General features: G+C 41.9%; 3 protein-coding genes and 1 long non-coding RNA gene across 5 annotated transcripts in view; 1 reads left to right on the top strand and 3 right to left on the bottom strand.

Annotated features, from left to right (window-relative positions):
- Positions 1-127: 127 nt before the first annotated feature.
- Positions 128-3,560, bottom strand: LOC120019350. The gene is made up of 3 exons (XR_005472327.1): positions 3,409-3,560; positions 491-576; positions 128-391 (listed from the first exon to the last, which is right to left on the bottom strand). It is a non-coding gene; the product is annotated as an uncharacterized LOC120019350 (long non-coding RNA).
- Positions 3,561-4,489: 929 nt separating this feature from the next.
- Positions 4,490-5,884, bottom strand: msgn1 (mesogenin 1). The gene has a single exon (XM_038962837.1). It carries the CDS (start codon positions 5,258-5,260, stop codon positions 4,781-4,783), a length of 480 nt encoding a protein of 159 aa, XP_038818765.1. The 5' UTR covers positions 5,261-5,884; the 3' UTR covers positions 4,490-4,780.
- A 1,276-nt stretch (positions 5,885-7,160) lies between these two features.
- On the bottom strand, positions 7,161-13,985 carry LOC120019059 (flap endonuclease GEN homolog 1). The gene is made up of 13 exons (XM_038962292.1): positions 13,678-13,985; positions 13,218-13,419; positions 12,803-12,979; positions 12,490-12,600; positions 12,298-12,371; positions 11,877-11,962; positions 11,230-11,380; positions 11,054-11,090; positions 10,861-10,941; positions 10,598-10,728; positions 10,411-10,472; positions 9,548-9,688; positions 7,161-8,938 (listed from the first exon to the last, which is right to left on the bottom strand). Exons 1-13 carry the CDS (start codon positions 13,836-13,838, stop codon positions 7,470-7,472), a joined length of 2,883 nt encoding a protein of 960 aa, XP_038818220.1. The 5' UTR covers positions 13,839-13,985; the 3' UTR covers positions 7,161-7,469.
- Positions 13,986-14,092: 107 nt separating this feature from the next.
- si:dkey-119f1.1 (uncharacterized protein LOC557127 homolog) overlaps positions 14,093-25,456 on the top strand; it is a 17,967-nt gene continuing 6,603 nt past the window's right edge. Inside the window, exons 1-13 of one of the 2 annotated variants that reach the window (XM_038962291.1) lie at positions 14,093-14,253; positions 14,686-14,782; positions 17,080-17,197; positions 17,430-17,535; positions 17,917-18,053; positions 18,279-18,340; positions 18,450-18,530; positions 18,803-18,904; positions 19,158-19,277; positions 19,437-19,535; positions 19,695-19,841; positions 20,567-20,655; positions 20,794-20,958. In XM_038962291.1, coding sequence (XP_038818219.1) covers positions 14,699-14,782; positions 17,080-17,197; positions 17,430-17,535; positions 17,917-18,053; positions 18,279-18,340; positions 18,450-18,530; positions 18,803-18,904; positions 19,158-19,277; positions 19,437-19,535; positions 19,695-19,841; positions 20,567-20,655; positions 20,794-20,958 — 1,310 coding nt within the window. In that variant the 5' untranslated portion in view covers positions 14,093-14,253; positions 14,686-14,698. Of the gene's footprint in view, positions 14,254-14,685; positions 14,825-17,079; positions 17,198-17,429; positions 17,536-17,916; positions 18,054-18,278; positions 18,341-18,449; positions 18,531-18,802; positions 18,905-19,157; positions 19,278-19,436; positions 19,536-19,694; positions 19,842-20,566; positions 20,656-20,793; positions 20,959-25,456 lie in introns of both variants that reach the window. The other variant, XM_038962289.1, reaches the window with a different exon arrangement.

The following is a 25,456-nucleotide window of genomic DNA, read 5'->3' as shown; positions in this document are numbered from 1 at the left end:
TGCCCCTCATGTCTGGGTACGGCCGCATCCTCCCCATCCCTCTCCTGCAGGCATATAGAGGCATCATGGGAGAATGAGTCATTTGGTGTGAGTCAGACGCATTGGGGAAAAACAATAGAAATGTGAAAATGTATTCCAGAAATAGCATGTGAATACCTGTCATTCATTCAGCTCCCTGGCTTTGAAACAACACTGGTACCATCCCATGCATACAGAAGCATCAATTCCTTACCTCATGGGTCCAAACCCATTCATGTCCCCACCCCGTCCTCTATCCCCCCTGCCTCGTCCGGGTGGGCCAAATCCTTTCATCATCAGGCCCCGCCCACCATGCATGCCTCCTCGACCAATCCGGAACCCCTGGCCACGCCCTTTGAACCCACCACGACCCCTGTAGAGATGAAGAAAGGGACATAATGTAGTGTTACATTCTACATGGTAACGATGACTGATCAATAGCAGCCTGAGAAGATCTCGTCACATGACCGACCTGGATTTGTTTTCTGATATTGGCTCCTCAGATGCATCTTGGGAAGTTTCTGTGTTGTCCGTCACCTGCTCTGTATCTGCGTCCATCTGATAACACAAGGAAAGAAAGACATCATATGTAGTGGATTACAAAGCAATGATTACCACAGTCTTCTTTGAAGGAAATTTGGTTACACAGTCTTAAACGCTGCTTTAAAGAGCTTTAAGACTGTCATAACATTGACATGACAGTTGTTATAACAGTTAGAACAGCTGATGTTAACTTATGAGCATAGTCACGACATGGCTAGCAGTACAGTATATCTAGGTTTGCGTAAAGTTCAACATTTCAACCTGAGCTGGAAGCTTAGCCTTGAGCTGAGCCTATGACCCCTCCTCACATGGGATGTAATACACAGATGCCCCATACATTCTGGGTATGTTATACATTATACAACCTATCGTAATTTTGATATTGTGTGTAAATCGATCGTACAACAGCGCTTTGGGGACGTCATCGCCTTTAAGCTGTCATGTAATCTACCGTCTGTTCAGAGTGACAGCTCTGATGTTCAAATTAGATCACATGTCGATAGGCCACACAAGCTTCTACACAATAGAGACCCTACAGGAGTCTCACACATTCCTAATTAAACTATTGTAGCTGATGCGGTGGTTACAACACTGTTGTTGGGAGGAATAACATTTCTAAAGGTTGGGAAGAGAAAATACATGCTTGCTAAATACATACCTCTTCAGCATCTCAAAAACATTATTACCACAAAAATTACTACAAATGAAATGTTACTGTATGGTACTAAACTGTATTTTTGTTGTGTTTTTAATTTGACATGTGTTGAAATATTTGAAGCAACACACAGACCACAAGAACGTCCTGTTTAATTATGTAAATGAACCTTTGAATCAGCCAAATAACAATATAAAAGAGGCAAAAAACAATGCGTGAAACATTATTGTATATTTCTGTCTGCTAAGTCACATTTGAGAGGTATAACTAACAGATTTCAGTGAATGAAGAAATCACGATGACACTGGAGGAAGAAAAAAGGACAAACTGATTTTTTTCAGTACTAAAACTAAATAAATAAGTGAAAAGATCAATTAAGTGTTGCCTACAGCTACAAGGTAATCAAGCATGATGTGGACAAATGTCAGCTTCTCTCTTAGATCTGAAGATGGGGAGAGGCGGACTGATTAGCAACAGAACACAGTACAGCACAAGAGCATTCTGGGTCACTTCTGACATGATGAGTTACCATGATCCATGTTCAGTATAGCAGAGAACCCCCCAATAATAAGACTTTGATTAAAGGTTATTAGATATCTAGATATCCATACTAAGGCTTGTGTTTATGGACTTTGGTGGAGTAAAGAGCTTGAAAGTTCCCTACTTCAGTCGTGATCCCTTTCAGTCAATGGTTGAAACCTAAACCTGGACATTCGTAGAGAGAGTGCCAGTTTATGGCTGGGCATTGACTGACTGAGCATGCACAAACGAACACAGAGAGAGTGAATCCTAAGCCAATGAGAGCTTTAGGAGTTAGGCACGGTGGCTGCATGGAGTGAAGCTGGGGCCAAAGCTGGCGGTCATGAGAGATTATTTATAGTGCCAAGGCCTGGGCCTATTGTAAAATGTAGCACCTGCACCCTTGCAAGGCTGGAGTGGGGGAAAGGCATGAGTGGGGGATGGGGTAGGCTATGGGGCAGAAGACAGGGGGCACATACACAAACACACACAAACCACAACACAGCTGATGGACAATCCACATGCCTGGAGCTCCAGAACAGCCTGCACCAACATACAGTGAGGAATCTCACTACTGCATTGTGGGGTGACATTTTAGAATATACCTCAAGGAGGCAAGATGAAAGATATGGGGTCTTTCTGTCCAGAGGCTTGTGATATACTGTGGCAATTGTGGGAGATATAAAGCTGATAATAATGGAGTTTCTGATTTATTTGTGTGGAAATTCATCCTGATGTCTTATAAATTCTTTATTAATCTGTTAATCTATCCTGCAAACACAAATGATATCCAGCTATCAAAATTACAGTTGAGTTATCATCAGTTATTCAGCACCACCTCATTTGGAGAGCACCCAGCTTAAATTACACACATATCTTTATATATATATATATATATATATATATATATATATATATATATATATATATATATATATATATAAAGATGCATTCTTAAGATACTATAAATTTAACTTCAGGTTATGGACACCTGGGGAAACAACATTTGTCAAAGGCAACTCCTTCAATTCAATACTAGCAGTTCAATTATTATAATTCATTGACCCTCAAAATAAACTGCCACGGGTCAATAAACATGGTGTTATTTCCAACAATAGCCTACATAACTGGTTGTCATTGTTTACATGCAATAGCTGACATTGCCTAGGAGGCTATGTCCTGACAAACGTCATGGAAATATACTAAACATAGCTGCAGCTGATTACAAATGCCATTACCTACACCCACAACCATCAAGACTGTGACCATGAGAATCTAATATTAATCGAAGGTTTATGTTTGCTTCCTACTGAAAAATGTGTATAGCCTTTATTTATTTATTTTAAATAGTGCACAATTTTCCTTCTGCACGACTTCACAAAATTAAAAAGCACAGTACCATCATCTGTGGAAAGCTCACACCACTTGGTGCTTTGGTGAGGATATAAACAGGGTAATATCCTCCATTTATCAACAAAAGCTGATTAGAAAGTCGGCTACCTTTCCCATGTCTATAATCGTTCCTTCGATAAGGATGTCTGAATCACAATTATAACGAAACAGATAGGTGCAGTGGTTGTTCAAATCTGGATGGAAATATTAGATAAATACTGAGGTCTGGAATTAATAAATAGAATGATGTTGCTGTAAAATATGCAGAAGCAATGGCTTACCTTACTGGTTATGAAGACTATTGAGGTCCAGAAATACAACTAAATATAGATACGTACTCTAAATAAAAAGAAAATATAAAAAGATTTGCAAATAAAAAATGTAAAAAATATTATATATACCCTGTCCCTATATTTCGATTTGAAATGGCGGCATCAGTGGAACCGATTACATCTAAGGCTCAGATTTTTTGGCAAGAATACGTTGTAGCGAGAGTCACGCCCACAGGAAATAGAGTCGCTTTCTGATTGGCTAAACCCGCTGTTCTTGTAATACCCGCTTTGGAATTTGCATCTTGTTATTGGTAGAGGAAACATTTATATTTCCAACCAATGTTTGGTGAAATGTACAGAAAGCTAAGACTAAAGATTAGATATATATACACTGAGTATAACAAACATTAGGAACACCTTCCTAACATTGAATTGCACCCCCCCCCCCCTTTTTGTCCTCAGAGCAGCCTCAATTCGTTGGGGCATGGACTCTACAAGGTGTCGAAAGCGTTCCATAGGGATGCGAGCCCATGTTGTCTCAATGCTTCCCAGTTGTGTCAAGTTGGCTGGATGGCGGACCATTATTGATACACACAGGAAACTATTGAACATGAAAAACTCAGCAGCGTTGCAGTTCTTGACACAAAACACTTGACACTTACATTTTGTGTCATGCCCATTCACCCTCTGAATGGCACACATACACAATCCATGTCTCAATTGTCTCAAGGCTTAAAAAGCCTTATTTAACCTGTATCCCCCCCATTCATCTACACAGACTGAAGTGGATTTATCAAGTGACATCAATAAGGGATCAGAACTTTCAGCTGGATTCACCTGTTCCGTTTACGTCATGGAAAGAGCAGGTGTTCTTAATGTTTTGTATCGTCAGTGTATGTCATGCAGACCTATGCTTTGCCTGTGTCATTTGACGAAAACATTGCAAATATATAGGATAATATTGGCATAATACTAACCTCAAATATATGTTTGAAACCTGTCCATAGTATTTGAAGATGATGGATATCACAGAGTTAAAAGAAAATAACATTAATCTGGCCCCAAACGTACATTTTGTTTATAATGTTTGTTTAATTCATGTCAATAATGTAAAACAAGAATAGCCTATTCACATACAAGAAAATTACATGGTCAAGTCAAGTCCCCACAGAATAACAATTATTTACATCAGATGAGGGGCAGAATAATTCTAAATACAATATGAGAAATTAAGTTATCATCCACAATGCACCAATATCAAAATTAACAAACCAAAAATAGTTTTCCAAACACAAAAGGTTTGACAATGGTCTACACCTAATACCAAATAGTTTGGCCCCGTTACGCATCATTTAAAACGTGGCCATCTTTTAGCACATCATTACGCGTGGTTGAGGATGTCCGAAAGTTCATTTATATACTCAATGGTGTATTTGAGAGTTTGAATTTTGGTCAGAGGTTGTCCCCTTTTACTGTAATCTGGAGGCAGGTAGTCGCGGAGCTGGTGCAAAGCTTCTGCTAGGCTCCTCATTCGCATCTTCTCCCTCTCGCTCGCCTTCATGCGTCTCTTGGTCGACATCTTCGGTTTGGTTTGTTTCAACGTTGCGCACGGGGTTGGGCTGTGTCCTGTTAAGCCATAGGATACATTTCCGAAGCTCTGATGCCCAGTTGAGCTGGAGGACATCTCTGGCGAAGAGCACATTGAATCGAATGATGATTCTGGTGATGTGGATTCAAGAGAATCATGCCCGTTCCCAAAAGCCCTTTCCTGCGTCTTCCAATCCCATTCAGAGAGCATTTTTGAGGTAACAACTTCAATGTCACAATCCATGTTAGCAATATCCTCAGACACGCTCTCCATACGGTGACCTCAATGATAGGCTATTCGGGCAGCTCCGTGGAGAGCAAATTCTGAAAAGCGGTTTGAGAAACCGTTTTATATGGACGCAGCTCTCTGTGGTTTATGAGTTCACAGCTGAAGCGAAAGTTCAAAGAAAACTCAAGTGCTAAAATGTGACTTTCCCGAAGGACGTCGTTCGTTGTCACCGAGGTGCCAATAAGGTGAAATAGACGGATAACGTGTAACAGAATGAAAAATAATTAGATTTTCTTTTGTGGGAAATGGCTCTTTAGATGGGCACGACAACAATTATCAGTTTGATGTGATCTCTCTAATGAAGGAATGAAAGGAGATTGTTACATCTGGGCTTTTCACACCTCATTAACAGGATGGGCAACGTGTGTCTAGGTGTACTCCAACATCTAGAAGATAAACAGACAAATACTTTTTTTTATACTGAACAAAAATATAAAGGCAACATGTAAAGTGTTGGTCCCATGTTTCATGAGCTGAAATAAAAGATCCCAGAATTTTCCCAACTGCACAAAAGGCTTATTTCCCTAAAATTCTGTGCACACATTTGTTTAAATCCCTTTTAGTGAACATTTCTCCTTTGCCAAGATAATCCATCCACTTGATAGGTGTGGCATATCAAGAAACTGATTAAACAGCATGATCATTCCACAGGTGCACCTTGTGCTGGGGACAACAAAAGGCCTCTCTAAAATGTGCAGTTTTGTCACACAACACAATGCCACAGATGTCTCAAGTTTTGAGGAAGCGTGCAATTGGCATGCTGACTGCAGGAATGTCCACTCGAACTGTTGCCATAGAATGTTAATTTCTCTACCAAAAGCCACCTCCAGCATTGTTTTAGAGAATTTGGCAGTACGTCCAACTGCCCTCACAACCACAGACCACATGTAACCATGCCAGCCCAGGACCTCCTTCACCTGCAGGGTCGTTTGAGACCAGCCACCCAGACAGCTGATGAAACTTCTGGAGTATTTCTGTCTATATAATAGAGCCCCTTTCTGGGGAACTTATTCTGATTGGCTGGGCCCGGCTCCCAAGTGGGTGGGCCTATGCCCTCCCAGGTCCACCCATGGCTGCGCTCCTGCCCAGTCATTTGAAATCCATAGATTAGGGCCTAATGAATTTATTTAAATTGACTGATTTCCTTATATGAACTGTAACTCAGTAAAATCGTGGAAATTGTTGCGTTTACATTTTTGTTAAGTATATAACGGTGCTAATGTTGTGTCTGTGTGAGGTAGACAATGACAGATAGAAAGTGAAACCTGAAAGAAATATCAGTTTTACGCAACGTGAAGCTAAATCTGCAGAGAATAACTAAGTAAATGTTTAGAAATTACTTATATTTGTACATTAAGAGGAAGTGTTATCAACAAATTAGCCTAGCCAATAAAGTCCTGCTGTCTGAAATCGATGCATGCCAATACGCACGAGCAAGGAGGATGCAGCTGTCATCGGGGCTGGGTAAAACACACTAACCTGGCAGCTCTTTCATGTCTGAATAGGTGTGTAAACGGCTCACTAATGATCAAGGGGGAGCAAAACGGGCCAGGTCATAAAACCGCGCTCTACTGCTGGTGGGTCACTGACGGGCGAGAACCTTTGCGCCCCTCTGCCTGCTATAGGAAGCAACACGTCGGGAAGTTTATGTGGTTATTAGGACGGTGATGCTACTTTCATTCGCTTACAAAAGCTCGACTTTTGCGCAAACGAAGGTATAAAAGTTATTGTACCTTTATATGGTCAATGATTGTCTCTTCCATTTGGAGAGCCTTGTTGTCCAAACTCTGTTTTACATTTTGCGCATTTGCATCAGTACCTTAGTAGTCCAATCATTACATGAGAGCTGTGGGATATTCAAAATAAATACAGAAAAACATTGAGAAACGTTGAAAAGTATAGGGTTTTATAAAAATAAAACTTTATCACAGAACATATGAGCATTTCTACATGCCCTCTCCCTAACTGCACGAGTAAAATATTTCTCCATCTCCTACTGTAAGTCCATTAAAGATTTAGCAGCAGAAAACTACAATTGTGTACATAGAAGACAAAAGGAAAGGCCAATATCAAAGGTTAAAAATACACTTTCTTAACAAACTAGATACAGTTTTGATAGAATACTATTAAATAATAATATTAGGAAATAGTATTTATTTTTCTCTGTCCTAACACCTCTGGTATATCACATCACTCATTTCAGGAACTTCAGCTTCACCCTCTCTGCCAATGGCAGTGGGCTCTTGCTGCAAATCACTGAGTCATCACCATCAGATATAGTCACTGGGGAAACAGGGCTTGGAATGAACACAATGTCATCAACTCTAATTGGAGGAACATCCTGGCACTTCCCTATGGTAGACACAGAGCTGCCTAGTATTGGTTGTTCACCCATACTGGCAGACACAGCTCTAGGCCTGAGGGGTTGGGCTGTCACTGTGTCCCAGGCTGCCTTTGTAGAGGTGCTGGGTTTGGAGGTGGGTTTCAGTGAGTAGTCTGTGAGGTATTGGCACCTGGGCCTGCTTTTGGGTTTGACTTTGGCCCTGCTCTGCCCTCCTCCCCGACACTGGTTCTCTGTGTCACTGTCCTCACTCGATGAACACACACTGGCACACACACTCTTCTTGGTTTGTTGATGTGACTTCATGTTCCTGTCATCCCGACCAGGCTGTGTGTCGCTAGGTTTAGAGTGGCTCCTTTGTGGCAGAGCGGAAGAAGATATGGCCTTCTTTACGAATCTGTACTTCTGTGGAGACTTTGGTTCACCGGCACCATGTTGTTTAGCCCCTTGTGTTTGTGTTGCTGTGACTGGGCCGGTTTGTGTTGAGTTCAATGAGATAGGTTTTGAGCTGTGATGAGCAGATCGAGGCTTATGGGGCAATGCAATGCTCTGGTCCTTATCAACAAGTGTGGCTTTCTTGCCACACACCAGCAGCTGTTCTGATGGCTTGGAATCATTGCTGCTTTTAATGGGTATCAGTGCCATTGGCTTGGGGCCACTCTTGTTAGAATCAATTAAATCCAGGGGTGCTGCTGACTGGGAGTTTACGTGTATGGTGGTGACATCATCATTGTCTGCCATGTTCACAGACTTGCAGGTGTTTCTCATTAGGATCCTGTCCCTCAGCGAACACTCTGCATAACATGGCCCTGGTACGGCCATTGCTGCTCTGAGATCAGTAGAGGGGCCCAGTTTTGTGATCCTTTCTTCGACACTATCATTTGTGGTTTGGAGTGACTTGAGGTCAGTGGCAGTGCGAGCGCCAGCAGCCTGCGGGGGCGGGGAGGACGTGAATGACTGAGACTCCCAGTCGATGTCACTCAGGTGAAGAGCATCCATCACCATGGAAACAGACGGAGAGGAGGCCGCTGCTTCTGGAATCTTCCCAGAGGAAGTGAAAGACGGAGGTGACATCACTTCCTGTGTCTGAGCTCCAAGACGTACTTCTAAGCGGGGATGGTTTTTACCAGGATCCAGATGCTTTTTTGGAGACTCTGGACCCTCCAGGACCAACACTGAGTTGTTACTTGTTGCAATGGTCAGTGCTGCTGCCGCGGCAGAGGGTTGTTGGGTGTTGTTGTCAGCAGTGGAACTGTGCAAAGACATCTTGGCCAGGAGGTCAGAAACATCACAGTGATCTTTCTTACCCTTTGGTTTCTTCTCTGAAAATAAAATACATAAAATATAAAAGAGACAAAATGGCTAGATACAAAATCCACCATAACAGTGTCTCCTCAAGTCCAAGTACCCTTGGTTGGGGCTACCCAGTCTACTGTGGGAACCCCTGCTCTACAGCTCTGAGCTACAGGGGGAGCCAGCCCCAACCTGTCTAAAGTGACAGCAGCTCCTGTGTGACAGACACCTCTGGTGCATCAAAGCCTTGATGTGAGGGAGCGGAGCTGCCATACTCTGCATGTCCAGGTGTCAGAGGCCCTATAAGAGAGACTCTGAAAAACATCGCAAAGCTCCAGGTGCCTTTGATCCACACCCTGTCTGAGCTAAGTAGTGAGCAGTCGTTGGGCCTGTTAAGTTTAGGGGCGTCCCGTTTCTCCCCAAGAACAAATTGAATACGGTTTTAAAAACTTGGTATAATTTTACGTCAATAAAGTATATCAATATGTTATTGTCAGTCAATATCATATCAGAATGTCAATCATTTTAAATTAATTAACATTCATTGAATTTTCATATCAATAACATAAGGTTATTTAATCTGAATTAAATGTAAGCAGAATACATTATGTTCTCCAGCCATAATATGTTGACCTTACTCTTGGTCTTGTTCTCAGCCTTCTCCCTGAGGTACAGCTCCACCACGTGTGGGTAGGCCAGGCGGAACAGAGCCTCTTCCTCCACCGTCCTCACCTCGTCCTGGCTGTCCTCAGGGTGGTCCTCAGAAAACACATAGTGATCTGCAGAGAGGATATCATGGAGGAAACAAAATGACAAAACATTTTACAGACAAAAAATATGTGAAACATTTCAAACATTACAATTTGATCCACTCTTTCGTGTAATATGTATCGTCTGCTGAATCACCATACAGATGCCAACCCCACCCCCCTCAAAATAATAATAATACAGATTTGGGGATGGTATTTCAGTAGTTAGCTCAGGCCCATAGAGGACTGAAATATCAGATGAGGTTGTTAGTGGGGGGGGGGGGGGGGGGGGACTTTGATATGACAGTTTTCCCAGCCCGGGAGGAAGCCATTTTAGCACCTGATGGTGTTGTGGCTGTTCTGTCACCTCTACCCCCCTCTGAACCCCACCTCACAACAAGTCACTAACAGACAACACGGAGACAGGCAGAGAAGGCCAGGTTTAAAGAGACTCTGCATAGGTCAACACAGACTGTCACCCCAATCCTTACTGACGCAACTCTGATGTCATAACAGGAATACAGTACATCAAACAGGTACATGGTAATAAGAGGTTTGGAAAACTGTGATTTCAGTTGGCTTGGAGAGTACAATACAAAAAACACGGGAACTATCATAGAACAATAACAATGTGGGCAATGCTGATAATATAAAGAGAAGGAACATCTGCAATGACCCCTCATTCAGAAACATAACATTTTTTGAAAATGGAAGGCTTCATAGGAAGGACTGTTTCATTTGTTCAAACTGACCTGGCTTACTCCAGATGATTTCAAAGCTGGCGATTGCATTCCTTACTCTTGGCTTCCATATACTGTTAACAGGGAGGATTTTAAAATACAACTTAATATGTAATATTGTGAAACATTTATAGCCACAGTGAGCAACTTCCATTTTTTACACTCAGAGAAGTTCATTGGAGTGTGAATGGGACCATACCGTAGAGGTTTTATCAGAGACGACGTCGCTCTTCCATGTTTTCTGTTCATCAGCTCAGTGTACGTCATCAGGACCAGAACCTTCTCACTGGTATAGTGCTTAGGCCACTCCATCTTATTGTACGCAAAGTTCTGGATCACAGAACACAAAAAAATATATTACAAGTTTTGACTAACAGATAAATTAGGTAATACATGATTTATTAATTGCATCTGTTAAAAATGAACACTTATTTTAATCAAAGTACATTTTTGAATGACTACCTGCATTAATAGCATGTTCGGTTTCCTCCTTTTGAAATTGTGGACAGGCTTGTCTTTGTCTACCAGAAATTCATTTATGATCTGAAATGCAAAATGTCCATACAGGAAATGACATCCGTATCTTGTCTTGTATACTTTATACATGATATTACACAGATTCAATAACTTAAGATAATAACTGTATTTACTTTACCTCTGTAAAAGGGAATTTATCACTTGCCAGTGTTTTCCTGAAAACAAATCAACACCATATTCAGATATGTAAAGGAACAAGAAATATTTGTTCCCCCTTTCAATTAAAATCAATATTGTAACCTATAAATGTGTATATTATAGGAATGAGTGAATTTGGTGCAAACAGGGTCTCACTTCCTGATGCTGGCATCTGTTGAAGAGGCCTGTCGTGTCTGCTCACAGCAGTGCCAGTGACAAGGACACTGGTAGTCATAGTCTTGAGGCTCACAGAAGTGCTTGCTGTCACACAACACACAGCCACTGCGCTCGTGAGCCTTGGCTGACCCTGAGAGAGAAGGAGAAAGAGATAAAAGAGTATGATGAGAAAGAGAGAGAGAGAATGAAGAGAGTGTGATAGAGAAGAACATAACATAGTAGTAGTAGTTTGTTAGTTAGGAGATGGTTAGTAACAGAAAAAAGAGTGACAGACAAAATCAGAGGTCAATTCAGGGTGACTGGACTGATAGGCTACAGCCCCAGATAATCATAGCAGATACCTTTGATCAACCATAAAGAGACATTTAATACGGATCTCGACTAAGTACACAAACTTTACTTTGGCGCTACAATGCTGAAGACGTATTAGCAAACTAAAGCGTCTCACATGTAAGTGCCTTCATCATCACAGTATTTTGGTTGGTCTTGATCAACCACATGCGAGTCGCGTCATCCTGGGAAACCCCTCCCCTCCCCTCCCCACCCACCCTCCCTCCCTCCCGATTTACACTTCTTATCAGGACGAGGGGCTAAAGTGAGTTTGACGGAGGGCCAAAGTAACTCACCAGGATGGCGACACAAATGGCAGTGAGGGACCTTCTTTAGGACCCACTCTGGCGCAACCACACCCTCCTCCCTCCACTGGCTGAATCTGTCATGGAAGAGGAAACGGTACAGGATAAGCATAGACTGTTATATCATATACATGTTTGCATAAGACTTCATCATGACCATTCTGTATTGTTGCCTCATATAAAACATTTGATCTCAAATCCAAAATGCTAAAGTATTGAGCCAAAATAAAAGTTATAGCTTCACTGTCCAAATAAATACATATGGGAGTGTATGTTTGCATGTTTGCATAAGACCTAGTTAAAACTACTGGATTACAGCCGGTTTATGTTTCTCTATTTGTCTCTCTACTTTTTAAATCAGTGTGCTGGAGGGTGAAAGAAAAAGGAATGTTTTATATTTTTAGTTTCTTACCTTTGTAAAAGTGTTTGTCCTTTCAATGTCTGTATGAGTTTTAGAGCTTGCTCTTTCCCAACTCCTGGTATACCCTTGTGGTAAGAAAACAAAACATGTCATAGTAACAAAAACAAAAAAGTAATTTAGTATATATGCATGTTTTCACCCCTAGAAGCCGATCTAGACATTAGCAGTCCCCCTCCCCTATACCTTAGGAATGTAATCACAGCCCAGAAGAATGGCCAGACCCACGAGCGTCTCCCTGGCTAGCTGCAGCTCTGTCTCCACCCTAGAAGTCCTGTAACAATCCACCTGTGGATCCTACAACAGCGGGAATGATACAGCAGGGATTCTTTTCTTGAGCATTTAGACAACAGAAACCTACAAGTACATCATTTAGAGATTGGATGAATCCACTAGAGGTTCATTAACTAAATTATAAGTTTGAATACTTCTCTCTTCAATGTCACACCCCTTACAAATGAGATGTAACATACCTAATTTAAATAAACAAACGCATTACCTTGGTGTTCATGTTGAAGTTTCTGTAGACGGTCTGCGCTCCGTAGAGAAAAGCGTCCCCATCGTTGGTGATGCAGCCGTCCACCAGGCCCTGGGCATCCAGAAAGGCACACATGGCCTCAGCCTCCCCTGCTGCTGTCACCCAGGGGACACCCAGACAGTCCAGCATCTCTGCACACTGGAGGGAAGAGAGAGATGGGTAGTGGGTACACACAGATTATCTCTTAAAAACACACGCATAATACTTACTTATGCCTCTCTACACATATTGTATGGATACGAAACTACACACACAGCCACTCAGAAAGACACACACACACACACGCACACACACAGCTTTAATTCAATGAGGGTGATAAATGCCACTACTTCTCAACAACTGGATCTGACTGATGCACATCATCCCAGCCACCCACCTCTCTCAGCACAGCATTGAAGCGACCCCTGTTGGTGGTCTTTGTAGTTTGTTTTTTAGGGGCTGACTTGTCAAACCCCCCAAATCTCATGTCTGTCCTCTTGCTCATAGTCTCTGCTTTGAGTTTGGGGGCCTCTCCCTCCATGACAAAAATTAGCTTTACCCCCATCAGTGTGAGAGAGGAAATTCTGAAAAACAGATTCCTGAAAGAGAGTAATAATATCCATAATTCTCATTCCAGGCAGTTGTTGTTCCTCTGCATAAAAGGGATTTCATTTTGAATCAGCAGACCATTAGTAAGTCGCCCGATTGATGTATCGTGCACATATATAGTGCAAATTAGTAATAAGGTCGGCTGTTTCAGGTACATAATGTGAAATAGGATCAGGTTTGAATGCCTATGCCTCAGTGTCAGAGTTGAATAAAAAAAACATGTGCATTTGGCAATCTGCACATATTACCGGAGGTGAGGTTTGGTGACTTTCCCCATCATTGCTTGGACGTGCTGGGCCTCGCAGACCCACAGGCTAAGGTCCACGGCCAGGGTCTTTCCGGTGAGGCTGTACAATGGCACCGACTCCCGAACCGGCCCCAGAATGGACCACAGGTCGTGCACACCCATCGCGAAAATCGTTGTTTACCTTTTTATAAGTAAAAAAATGATCAATGTGCAGTATTTCACAAGAAAGGCACTTTGTTGATCCCTTTGCTTTTTAATTTAGCAGCACTTCCTGCTAAAACAAACACGCTTCCGAATCCAACCTCCTTACTTCCGGTGGTAGTGTCAGCGAATAAACACGCGAGACGACATCGATGGCGCAGCACGCTGCTGTCCTTCATTTTTTGACGTTGCGCGCGGAATCCAGTGAACAGCTGAGTGGATAGGGTCACTTTACATACAAGCTGTATGTCTTTCGATATCTAGCTACCGCCAAAATTCGCCGATTAGCATTGCATAGCTAGCTACTAAAGTCCCTTTTGTGGATATGTTTATTTAAAAACCTTGCCTGCTAATTTACCGACAGAGGTCTTCACAGGTAAGAATGTATTTATTAGCAAACGTTAGCTAGTTAATGTTACCGGGCTGCTAGTTGGCTAGCTAACGCATAGAGAATGATAGAGGCCTCTAGTGGCCAAAATGCCATCTTAGCATTGGGGCAGCGCCTCCACCATTTTAATGTTGTCAACCGGGTGGGACTTCCAACTTCATTGGCTGATCCCTCCTGGTAACCCTTTTGGAATCATGTCCAATCAGGTTCATCAGGAGGGTTCAGCCAATCGTGAAGAATACAATTATCTACTTTAAATCTCACTGACACAAAGATGAGTCCTCTATCCATCTCTATGAGCTAATATTAGTAACTTACTAGCTAGCTAAGTGTAGCTAACGTTAGCTAGTTAGCAAAGAAGTTCTAGTTAGTTAACTGTTATATTTCTAACGATGGTTTTCTATGATCTGTGTTATACAGGGTGTCTAAGAAGATGTCTAAGAGGAAGAGCAACTCAATTGGAGAGAGCCCACACAAGAGAGTCAGACCCACAGAGGTTTATGATGAAAATAATGAAGTGGGTCCCAGCCAACCCCCTGTGTTATTAGGATCACATACGGTATCTAAGTTAGCTACTGTACATTTAATTTATTTGAGACCCTTATAAGAGTAGACTCTGGAGTTGTCACTGTCAGTCTAGGGTTGTGCTCCTGTGCGATATTCAGATTTTTATACCTTCAAACAGTGCCGTTCCTGTACCATAACAAGGGGCGCTATTTCTTTCCTAATGTAATTTTTTTTTTTTACAAATTTAGGCAGCAGGGATCTTGATCGTCTCAGCTGTAACCAAGACACTTGATCTTGTAAGCTAGCCACTTAGCTAACAAGTTAGCAAATTAAATGCATAGCTGCAGCCCTGATCTAGATAATTTATTTGGCACATCTTAGTTAACTTAGTTTTTTTATTTAACCTTTATTTTACTTTATTAGTTATAAGCAGTGGCGTTGCACGGTGCCCCAAACTAAAATACCACGGTACAGTGCATTCGGAAAGTTTTTAGACCCCTTGACTTTTTCCACATTTGTTACGTTACAGCCTTATTCAAAAACTGATTTAAATGTATTGTTTTCCTCAATCTACACAATACCCCATAATGACAAAGCAAAAAAAAAGGGGGTTTTAGAAATGTATGTATAAAAAAAAAAAAAAGGAAATATACATTTACATAAGTATTTAGACCCTTCACTCAGTACTTTGTTGGAACACCTTTGGCAGCGATTGCAGCCTCGAGTCTTCTTGGGTATGACTCTATGAGCTTGGCACACCTGTATTTAGGGAGTTTCTCCCATTCTTCTCTGCAGATCCTCTCAAGCTCTGTCAGTTTGGATGGGGAGCGTCACCACAGCTATTTTCAGGTCTCCAGAGATGTTTGATCGGGTTCAAGTCCGGACTGCGGCTGGGCCATTCAAGGACATTCAGAGACTTGTCCCGAAGCCACTCCTGTGTTGTCTTGGCTGTGTGCTTAGGGTTGTTTGTCCTGTTGGAAGGTGAACCTTCGCCCCAGTCTGAGGTCCTGAGCACTGTCAGGTTTTCATCAAGGATCTTTCAGTACTTTGCTCCGTTCATCTTTGCCTCGATCTTGACTAGTCTCCCAGTCCCTGCTGCTGAAAAACATCCCCACAGCTTGATGCTTCCACCACCATGCTTCACCGTAGGGATGGTGCCAGGTTTCCTCCAGACGTGACGTTTGGCACTCAGGCCAAAGAGTTCAATCTTGGTTTCATCAGACCAGAGAATTTAGTTTGTCATGGTCGGAGAGTCCTAGGTGCCTTTTGGAAAACTCTAAGCTGGCTTTCATGTGCCTTTTACTGAAGAGTGGCTTCAAAGGCCTGATTGGTGGTGTGCTGCAGAGATGCTTGTCCTTCAGGAAGGTTCTCCCACAGAGGAACTCTGGAGTTCTCTCATAGTGACCAGCGGGTTCTTGGTCACCTCCCAGACCAAGGCCCTTCTCCCCTGTTTGCTCAGTTTTGACAGGTGGCCAGCTCTATGAAGAGTCTTGGTGGTTCCAAACTTCTTCCATTTAAGAATGATGGTCACTGTGTTCTTGGAGACCTTCAATGCTGCAGAAATGTTTTGGTACCCTTCCTCAGATCTGTGCCTTGACACAATCCTGTCTCAGAGCTCTATGGACAATTCCTTTGACCTCATGGTTTGATTTCTGCTCTGACATGCACTGTCAACTGTGAGACCTTATATAGACAGGTGTGTGCCTTTCCAAATCATGTCCAACCAATTTAATTTACCACAGGTAGACTCCAATCAACTTGTAGCAACATCTCCAGGATGATCAATGGTAACAGGATGCACCTGAGCTCAATTTCCAGTCTCATAGCAAGGGTTCTGAATACTTATGTAAATAAGGTATTTCTGGGTATTATTTTTAATAAATGTGCAAGAATTACAAAAAAACTGTTTTCGCTTTTTCATTATGGAGTATTGTGTGTAGATTGAGGAATTGTTTTAATTTAATCCCTTTTAGAATAGGGCTGTAACATAACAAAATGTGTAAAAAAGTGAAGGGGTCTGAATACTTTCCAAATGCACTGTATATACTGTATACTGCCCAAGCCTAGTTGTCATTTATTGTTGTGATTTTAAATATGTCAGGCAAATTGGCCTATTTCACTCTCAATTTGCCTGGCGTATTTCAGTCACAACAGCAGGAGTGACAACACTGACAGTCTGCAGAATCTGCTATTATATCTTTTATTAAAAGGGAAATAATCAATGACATGATATAACTGAAACATTACTGTGCCTCCATATTAAAACATTAGGATTTACTGTAACATCTTTGCTTTGTTTTGTTGCAGACTGTTGGAGAGGTGGGCATAGTGGAGAGCATCTCCCTGAAGAACTTTATGTGCCACTCTCTGCTGGGGCCATTTGCGTTTGGGTCCAATGTCAACTTTGTCGTCGGCAACAATGGAAGTGAGTTCCACCACTTCTTCTTCCTGACTCTTAAAAAAAATATATATATATATATATTTTTACTCTCAAGATGGTTTAATTGTCGACTAATTATAGATTGTTTGTATAGTGTCTGCACCTGTTACTCTATTGCATGTTTCTTTCAGTTTTTCAGTATTGATCCAATGATGATGCTCTAAGATTTCAGTGCCATGGGTCTGTGTCTGATGTTGTGTTTCTAAATGACGGACAGGTGGAAAGAGTGCTGTCCTCACAGCTCTTATGGTGGGCCTGGGAGGGAAGGCTACAACCACAAACAGAGGGTCCTCCCTGAAGGGATTTGTGAAAGAAGGAGAGAGGTACTTGTGTTCCCTGATTGTATTTACTCACTCCCTTGTCTTTGGGGACTATTTCTGCCTTGAAAGACTGGTTCTAGATGTCTGTTAGAAGCATGGTCACTTACCTCAGGCAGTAAACCTTTGTAAATGGAGATTAGTGTTAACATGCATCTGGCATCCTTGCAAGAGTAACTATTATTTCCCTTAGGAATTTCCATACAATAAAACATGTCCCAAGAGATTCAAGAGTTTGTGACAAACCGTAAATGTCAGTGGCTACAGACTTCCCGCTCCTTAATGTGTTAACTATGCCATCTGCCCCATTTTGATAATGCATACAAAAGTGCCACGTTTATCCTACTGTCATATTGCAACCCTGTTTGTGTCCCTCTGCTCTCCCAGTTCAGCTGACGTCTCCATAACACTGCGTAACAAGGGCAGGGATGCCTACAAGCCAGAAGTGTTCGGCCAGGCTATCATAGTAGACCTCAAGATAACCCGTGAGGGCATGAGGACCTACAAGCTCAAGAGCAAAGCAGGTAATTAATGTAATAAGAATGTATGGATTAACACTCTGTAAATGGGCCCTTCATTCAAACAAGCCTATGGATCTGAGATATGTGCCTGACACTTTAGTGCAAAAGTCCCTTTAAAATCAATCTACATAGTTTATTCTGGATCTTAACATTAGGCTATATTTCAAAAAGTTATTCACTGAGCAGTAGATGCAGTATGAGCACATAAGAATGTACTTTGTCTTGCAGGTCATCTTGTGTCTGCGAAGAAGGATGAACTTTTGGCCATTCTGGATCATTTTAACATCCAGGTACTACAACTTCTGTTGACCACCTGCAAGACTGTATGAAAAGATTGGAAACACTGTTGCTGTGATAAATAACTATTGATTTATTTTGTATAATCATTTTTTTCCGAAGGTGGATAACCCTGTATCTATGTTAACTCAAGAGATGAGTAAGCACTTTCTGCACTCCAAAGGAGAAGGGGATAAGTACAGAGTCAGTTTGATATACTTGAATCTTTTCATTTATGAAATTCTGTATTTGTGGAGGACATGGTGTAAATTAAGGTAATAGCATGCATCTTGCCAGCCTGTGTTGCAGGTATCAAATCTCTGCTACGTCTTATTGCTGCATTCTCAGGAAGTGGTTAAATGTCAGTCTGGTTTTCAGTGTCAAATAGCATGAGGGTGAAATGGCTCAATGTAGGCCTACCTTTTAGGACTGCTCTTACCTTGTTAGTGACTAAGTGTTTTGTTTTTCTTCCTCAGTTCTTTATGAAAGCCACACAGCTTGAGCAGATGAAAGAGGATTACACCTATATCATAACGACTAAAAATGTCACTCTAGACACTGTGGAGAAACACGAGGAGGTACGAATCCACTTGGCTTATGTGTGGTGTGTTATGAAATCACCCATCCGAAGTCTCTTGAATGCTTTTATCCAATCAGCCCTGCAGCATGTAGTCCCATAGTGGGTTTATTTTTTATTACTGAAAGATTACAGGGGCTTATAAAGCTAGAATTCAAGCTCTGATGTGCAAAGTCTTGTCCATGAACAACCAAGAGATCTTAATGGAGTTGTTATAAAGTAGCACTTTTTAAGTGTGAATCATTCTGTTTCAGTGTCTGGAGGGGTTAAAGAGGAAGTACCTGGAAAAAGAGGACCGGGTCAAAAGCCTGGCCTCGCTGGACGACATGCACAGTAAACTGGAGGAGCTGAAGAATCAGATGGCTTGGGCTCTGGTGAGGGGAAGCAGCATACCTTCAAAATATGAATCTAAAAATGTATTTGTTTATTTATCAGGGGTCATGCACAACAGATACAGTGTAGCAGATTTAGCTACCCAGCTAAATACATAATCAATCTGATGTAAAAATCTCTTTTGCTCTGTCCTGCGCCAGGTGTCTGAGATGGAGAAAGAGGTGAAGCCCATGAGAGAGAAGCTCCAATCAGAGGAGAGGTCCACCGTCAAATACGACCAGAAAGTAGACGAGTGGAAGGTAACTAACATCACCCTCTTATTTTTATAGCCATAAGAATTTGGTGTGTGTTTCCTTCACATTAAGGAAAAATGCAGCTATTACTTAAGTTCAAAGTGACTATTTTCCCTTGTTTGTCATTGCTGATGATTGTTCTTTATGACCTCACTTCCTGTCCAGGCCAAGGTGGTGGAGGCGGAGAAGAAGTACAAGGGTATCCGGGAGCAACTGGAGGCAATCACTGTGAGGGTGCAGCAGCTTGAGCCACAGAGTGCTCAACTGAAGAACGAGACTCAGAGCAGAAGCAAGGCCTTCAACACAGCCCAGGTGAGAGAACAGTGATGAGTGTTTTTTTTTTTTTTTTTTTTTTTTTTTGGGGGTGGATCAGCTTAATATTGCGGAAAGAATGTTGCTTCCAATGTAATTGTCTGCATCATTTCCAATCCCCCATATTTTTTTGGGTAAATATATATATCCATACATGCATGCATACATATATACATATATACATACACATACCTATATAGACATACATACTTTTTTTAAAGAATATACCTTTATTATTATTCCCCGCAACCCTACCACCGCTCCCCCAATTGGAGTAAACTAATAAACACTTCTGCTTTTACCTTCAATTTATACATCTTATACCTATTTTACAGACACAGACTACTTTATAATAGTTCTCTCTTGTTTGTTCTTAGTCCTTCCTCTATTTCTGTTGTCCATCCAATTTTATTTCCACTTGTAACTGTGCTATTTCACAAAAGCTCCGCACCTATACACATTTCACATTTCACACAGAACAGTGATGAGTGTTACTATACCCCCGAATACCTCAGAGTCTTCTAAATACCAGGGGTTTAGCAAGTGACCGAGATAAGGCTTAACATCATTAACCATAACATCTCCATAATCACAACTGCAGCACAATGAAAAACTACAGCTTCCAGCTCAGAGCTCAACACTAACTATATGTGAGAGCTCGATAACAAGGAGCTCTTTTCTAGTTCACTAGTTGTTGATTCATCTTAGTGGTGTCTCTCTTACAGGCCAGTGTACACAGATTCAAGACCAACCTGAGAGACCTGGAGAAGGACAAGGATCAGCTCTCCAGGAGAATTAATGAGCTCAAGTTGAGGTAGTGCCTCGGATCCTTTCCTACCTATTTTTCAGTTTCAAAATATAACTTTTATTGCCATGGGAAAAGTCATTGAATGTTTTCCACAGTCACAAACGGGATTTCTTTCCCTTTTTTTCTCCTTTCTGCCTCCCACAGTATCAGCCAGACGTCTGGTGCGGAGACCCAGGTGCGTGTTGAGCGCATGGAGAAGCTGCAGACAGACCTGGACACTCTGAACTTCCAGGACTCCACCCTAGGTCAGCAGATGGAACAGTTCCAGCAGGCTGTGTCCCGGGCCAAGGACGAGCTGGATAAGATGATGTAGGCACTGGAAACTCCATTATATACAGGCCTGTATATAAGACTTGGCTGTACAACGTACATACAAACACACACACACTGTAGTGTCATCATAGGAGTCTGGAGCCATGCCACAGTGTTAACAGGGCTTATGAAATACTCTCAGGGTGTAGTCTAATGTAAACATTATGTGACAGCCATATCAGAAGTAGGAATATTATTTTGTATTTATACTGTTGAAGTCAGAAGTTTACATGCACTTAGGTTGGAGTCATTAAAACTAGTTTTTCAACCACTCCACAAATTTCTTGTTAACAAACTATAGTTTTGGCAAGTCGGTTAGGACATCTACTTTGTGCATGACACAAGTCATTTTTCCAACAATTGTTTACAGACAGATTATTTCACTTATGTATCACACTATCACAATTCCAGTGGGTCAGAAGTTTACATACACTACGTGTGCCTTTAAACAGCTTGGGAAATTCCAGAAAATGATGTCATGGCTTTAGAAGCTTCTGACATAATTTGAGTCAATTTGAGGTGTACCTGTGGATGTATTTCAAGGCCTACCTTCAAACTCAGTGGGAAAATGGGAAAATCAAAAGAAATCAGCCAAGACCTCGGAATTTTTTTTGTAGACCTCCGCAAGTCTAGTTCATCCTTGGGAGCAATTTCCAAATGCCAAAAGGTTCCACATTCATCTGTACAAACAATAGTACGCAAGTATAAACACCATGGGACCACGCAGCCGTCATACCGCTCAGGAAGGAGACGCGTTCTGTCTCCTAGAGATGAACGTACTTTGGTGCGAAAAGTGCAAATCAATCCCAGAACAACAGCGGAGGACTTTGTGAAGATGCTAGAGGAAACAGTTACAAAAGTATCTATATCCACAGTAAAACAAGTTGTATATCGTCATAACCTGAAAGGCCGCTGAGCAAGGAAGAAGCCACTGCTCCAAAACCGCCATAAAAAAGCCAGACTACGGTTTGCAAATCAAATCAAAGTTTATTTGTCACGTGCGCCGAATACAACAGGTGTAAGAAATGCTTACTTACAGGCTCTAACCAATAGTGCAAAAAAGGTATTAGGTGAACAATATGTAAGTAAAGAAATAAAACAACGGTAAAAGTACGGTAAAAAAAGAAATAAAACAGGCTATAAAAGTAGCGAGGCTACATACAGACACTGGTTAGTCAGGCTGAGGTAGTATGTACATGTAGATATGGTTAAAGTGATTATGCATATATGATGAACAGAGAGTAGCAGTAGCGTAAAAGAGGGGTTCGTGGGTGGCGGGACACAATGCAGATAGCCCGGTTAGCCAATGTGCGGGAGCACTGGTTGGTCGGCCCAATTGAGGTAGTATGTACATGAATATATAGTTAAAGTGACTATGCATATACAGTTGAAGTCGGAAGTTTACATACACTTAGGTTGGAGTCATTAAAACTCGTTTTTCAACCCCTCACAAATGTCTTGTTAACAGACTATAGTTTTGGCAAGTCAGTTAGAACATCTACTTTGTGTATCACACAAGTAATTTTTCCAACAATTGTTTACAGACAGATTATTTCACTTAACTCATTGTATCACAATTCCAGTGGGTCAGAAGTTTACATACACGAAGTTGACTGTGCCTTTAAACGGCTTGGAAAATTCCAGAAAATGATGTCATGGCTTTAGAAGCTTCTGATAGGCTAATTGACATCATTTGAGTTAATTAAAGGTGTGCCTGTGGATGTATTTCAAGGCCTACCTTCAAACGCAGTGCCTCTTTGCTTGACATCATGGGAAAATCAAAAGAAATCAGCCAAGTCTGGTTCATCCTTGGGAGCAATTTTAAAACGGCTGAAGGTACCACGTTCGTCTGTACAAACAATAGTATGCAAGAATAAACACCATGGGACCACGCAGCCGTCATACCGCTCAGGAAGGAGACGCGTTCTGTCTCCTAGAGATCAACGTACTTTGGTGCGAAAAGTGCAAATCAATCCCAGAACAACAGCAAAGGACCTTGTGAAGATGCTGGAGGAAACCGGTACAAAGTATCTATCTACAGTAAAACGAGTCCTATATCGACATAACCTGAAAGGCTGCTCAGCAAGGAAGAAGCCACTGCTCCAAAACCACCATTAAAAAAAGCCAGACTACGGTTTGCAACTGCACATTGCAAAGATCGTACATTTTGGAGAAATGTCCTCTGGTCTGATGAAACAAAGAACGGTTTGGCCATAATGACCATCGTTATGTTTGGAGAAAAGGCTTGCAAGCCCGAAGCACAGGGATGGCAGCATCATGTTGTGGGGGTACTTTGCTGCAGGAGGGACTGGTGCACTTCACAAAATAGATGGCGTCATGAGAAAGGAAATTGATGTGGATATATTGAAGCAACATCTCAGGACATCAGTCAGGAATTTAAAGCTTGGTTGCAAATGGGTCTTCCAAATGGACAATGACCCCAAGCATACTTCTAAAGTTGTGGCAAAAAGGACAACAAAGTCAAGTTATTGGAGTGGCCATCACAAAGCCCCTTACTTGAACTCTGTAAAGTATGTATTTGGGCTGCAATTTCTGAGGCTGGTAACTAATGAACTTATCCTCTGCAGCAGAATTAACTCTGGGTCTTCCTTTCCTGTGGTGGTCCTCATGAGAGCCAGTTTCATCATAGTGCTTGATGGTTTCTGCGACGGCACTTGAAGAAACTTTCAAAGTTCTTGAAATGTTCCTAATTGACTGACCTTCATGTCTTAAAGTAATGATAGACTGTTGTTTCTCTTTGCTTATTTGAGCTGTTAATATGGACTTGGTCTTTTACCAAATAGCCCTATCTTCTGTATACCACCCCTACCTTGTCACAACACAACTGATTGGCTCAAACGCATTAAAAGGGAAAAAAATCCACAAATTAACTTAACAAGGCACACCTGTTAATTGAAATGCATTCCAGGTGAAATATAAGATTAGATTTAGATTTTTTAAAACACTTTTTTGGGGTTACTACATGATTCCATATGTGGTATTTCATAGTGTTGATGTCGGTTGCTGGACCGACTCCCCGAACTGACAATCTGTCGTTCTGCCCCTGAGCAAAGCATTTAACCCACTGTTCCCCGGGCGCCGAAGACGTGGATGTCGATTAAGGAAGCCCTCCGCACTTCTCTGATTCAGAGGGGTTGGGTTAAATGTGGAAGACATTTCCACAATGTAGAAAATAGTCATAATAAAGGAAAAAAAATTACGTGTGTGTGTTTTTACATACATACATACATACATACAGTCGTGGCCAAAAGTTTTGAGAATGACACGCATATTAATTTTCAAAGTCTGCTGCCTCAGTTTGCATATGCTCCAGAATGTTATGAAAAGTGATCAGATGAATTGCAATTAATTGCAAAGTCCCTCTTTGCCATGCGAATGAACTGAATCCCCCAAAAACATTTCCACTGCATTTCAGCCCTGCCACGAAAGGACCAGTTGACATCATGTCAGTGATTCTCTCGTTAACACAGGTGTGAGTGTTGATGAGGACAAGGCTGGAGATCACGCTCTCATGCTGATTGAGTTCGAATAACAGACCGGAAGCTTCAAAATGAGTGTGGTGCTTGGAATCATTGTTCTTCCTCTGTCTACCATGGTTACCTGCAAGGAAACATGTGCCGTCATCATTGCTTTGCACAAAAAGGGCTTCACAGGCAAGGATATTGCTACCAGTAAGATTGCACCTAAATCAACCATTTATTGGATCATCAAGAACTTCAAGGAGGGCAGTTCAATTGTTGTGAAGAAGGCTTCAGGGCACCCAAGAATGTCCAGCAAGCACCAGGACCGTCTCCTAAAGTTGATTCAGCTGCGGGATCAGGGCACCACCAGTACAGAGTTTGCTCAGGAATGGCAGCAGGCAGGTGTGAGTGCATCTGCACGCACAGTGAGGCAAAGACTTTTGGAGGATGGCCTGGTGTCAAGAAGGGCAGCAAAGAAGCCACTTCTCTCCAGGAAAAACATCAGGGACAGACTGATATTCTGCAAAAGGTACAGGGATTGAACTGCTGAGGACTGGGGTAAAGTCATTTTCTCGGATGAATCCCCTTTTCCAATTGTTTGGGGCATCCGGAATAAAGCTTGTCCGGAGAAGCAAAGGTATGCGCTACCATCATGTGTCATGCCAACAGTAAAGCATCCTGAGACCATTCATGTGTGGGGTTGCTTCTCAGCCAAGGGAGTGGGCTCACTCACAATTTTGCCAAAGAACACAGCCATGAATAAGGAATGGTACCAACACATCCTCCGAGAGCAACTTCTCCCAACCATCCAGGAACAGTTTGGTGACGAACAATGCCTTTTCCAGCATGATGGAGCACCTTGCCATAAGGCAAAAATGATAACTAAGTGGCTCGGGAACAAAACATCGATACGTTGGGTCCATGGCCAGGAAACTCCCCAGACCTTAATCCCATTGAGAACTTGTGGTCAATCCTCAAGAGGCGGATAGACAAACAGAAACCCACAAATTCTG

This window comes from Salvelinus namaycush, chromosome 24, assembly GCF_016432855.1.
Source record: "Salvelinus namaycush isolate Seneca chromosome 24, SaNama_1.0, whole genome shotgun sequence".
NCBI classification, from domain to species: domain Eukaryota; kingdom Metazoa; phylum Chordata; class Actinopteri; order Salmoniformes; family Salmonidae; genus Salvelinus; species Salvelinus namaycush.
Note: the sequence above shows the minus strand (reverse complement) of the source record. Positions and strands in the feature narration are given on the sequence as shown.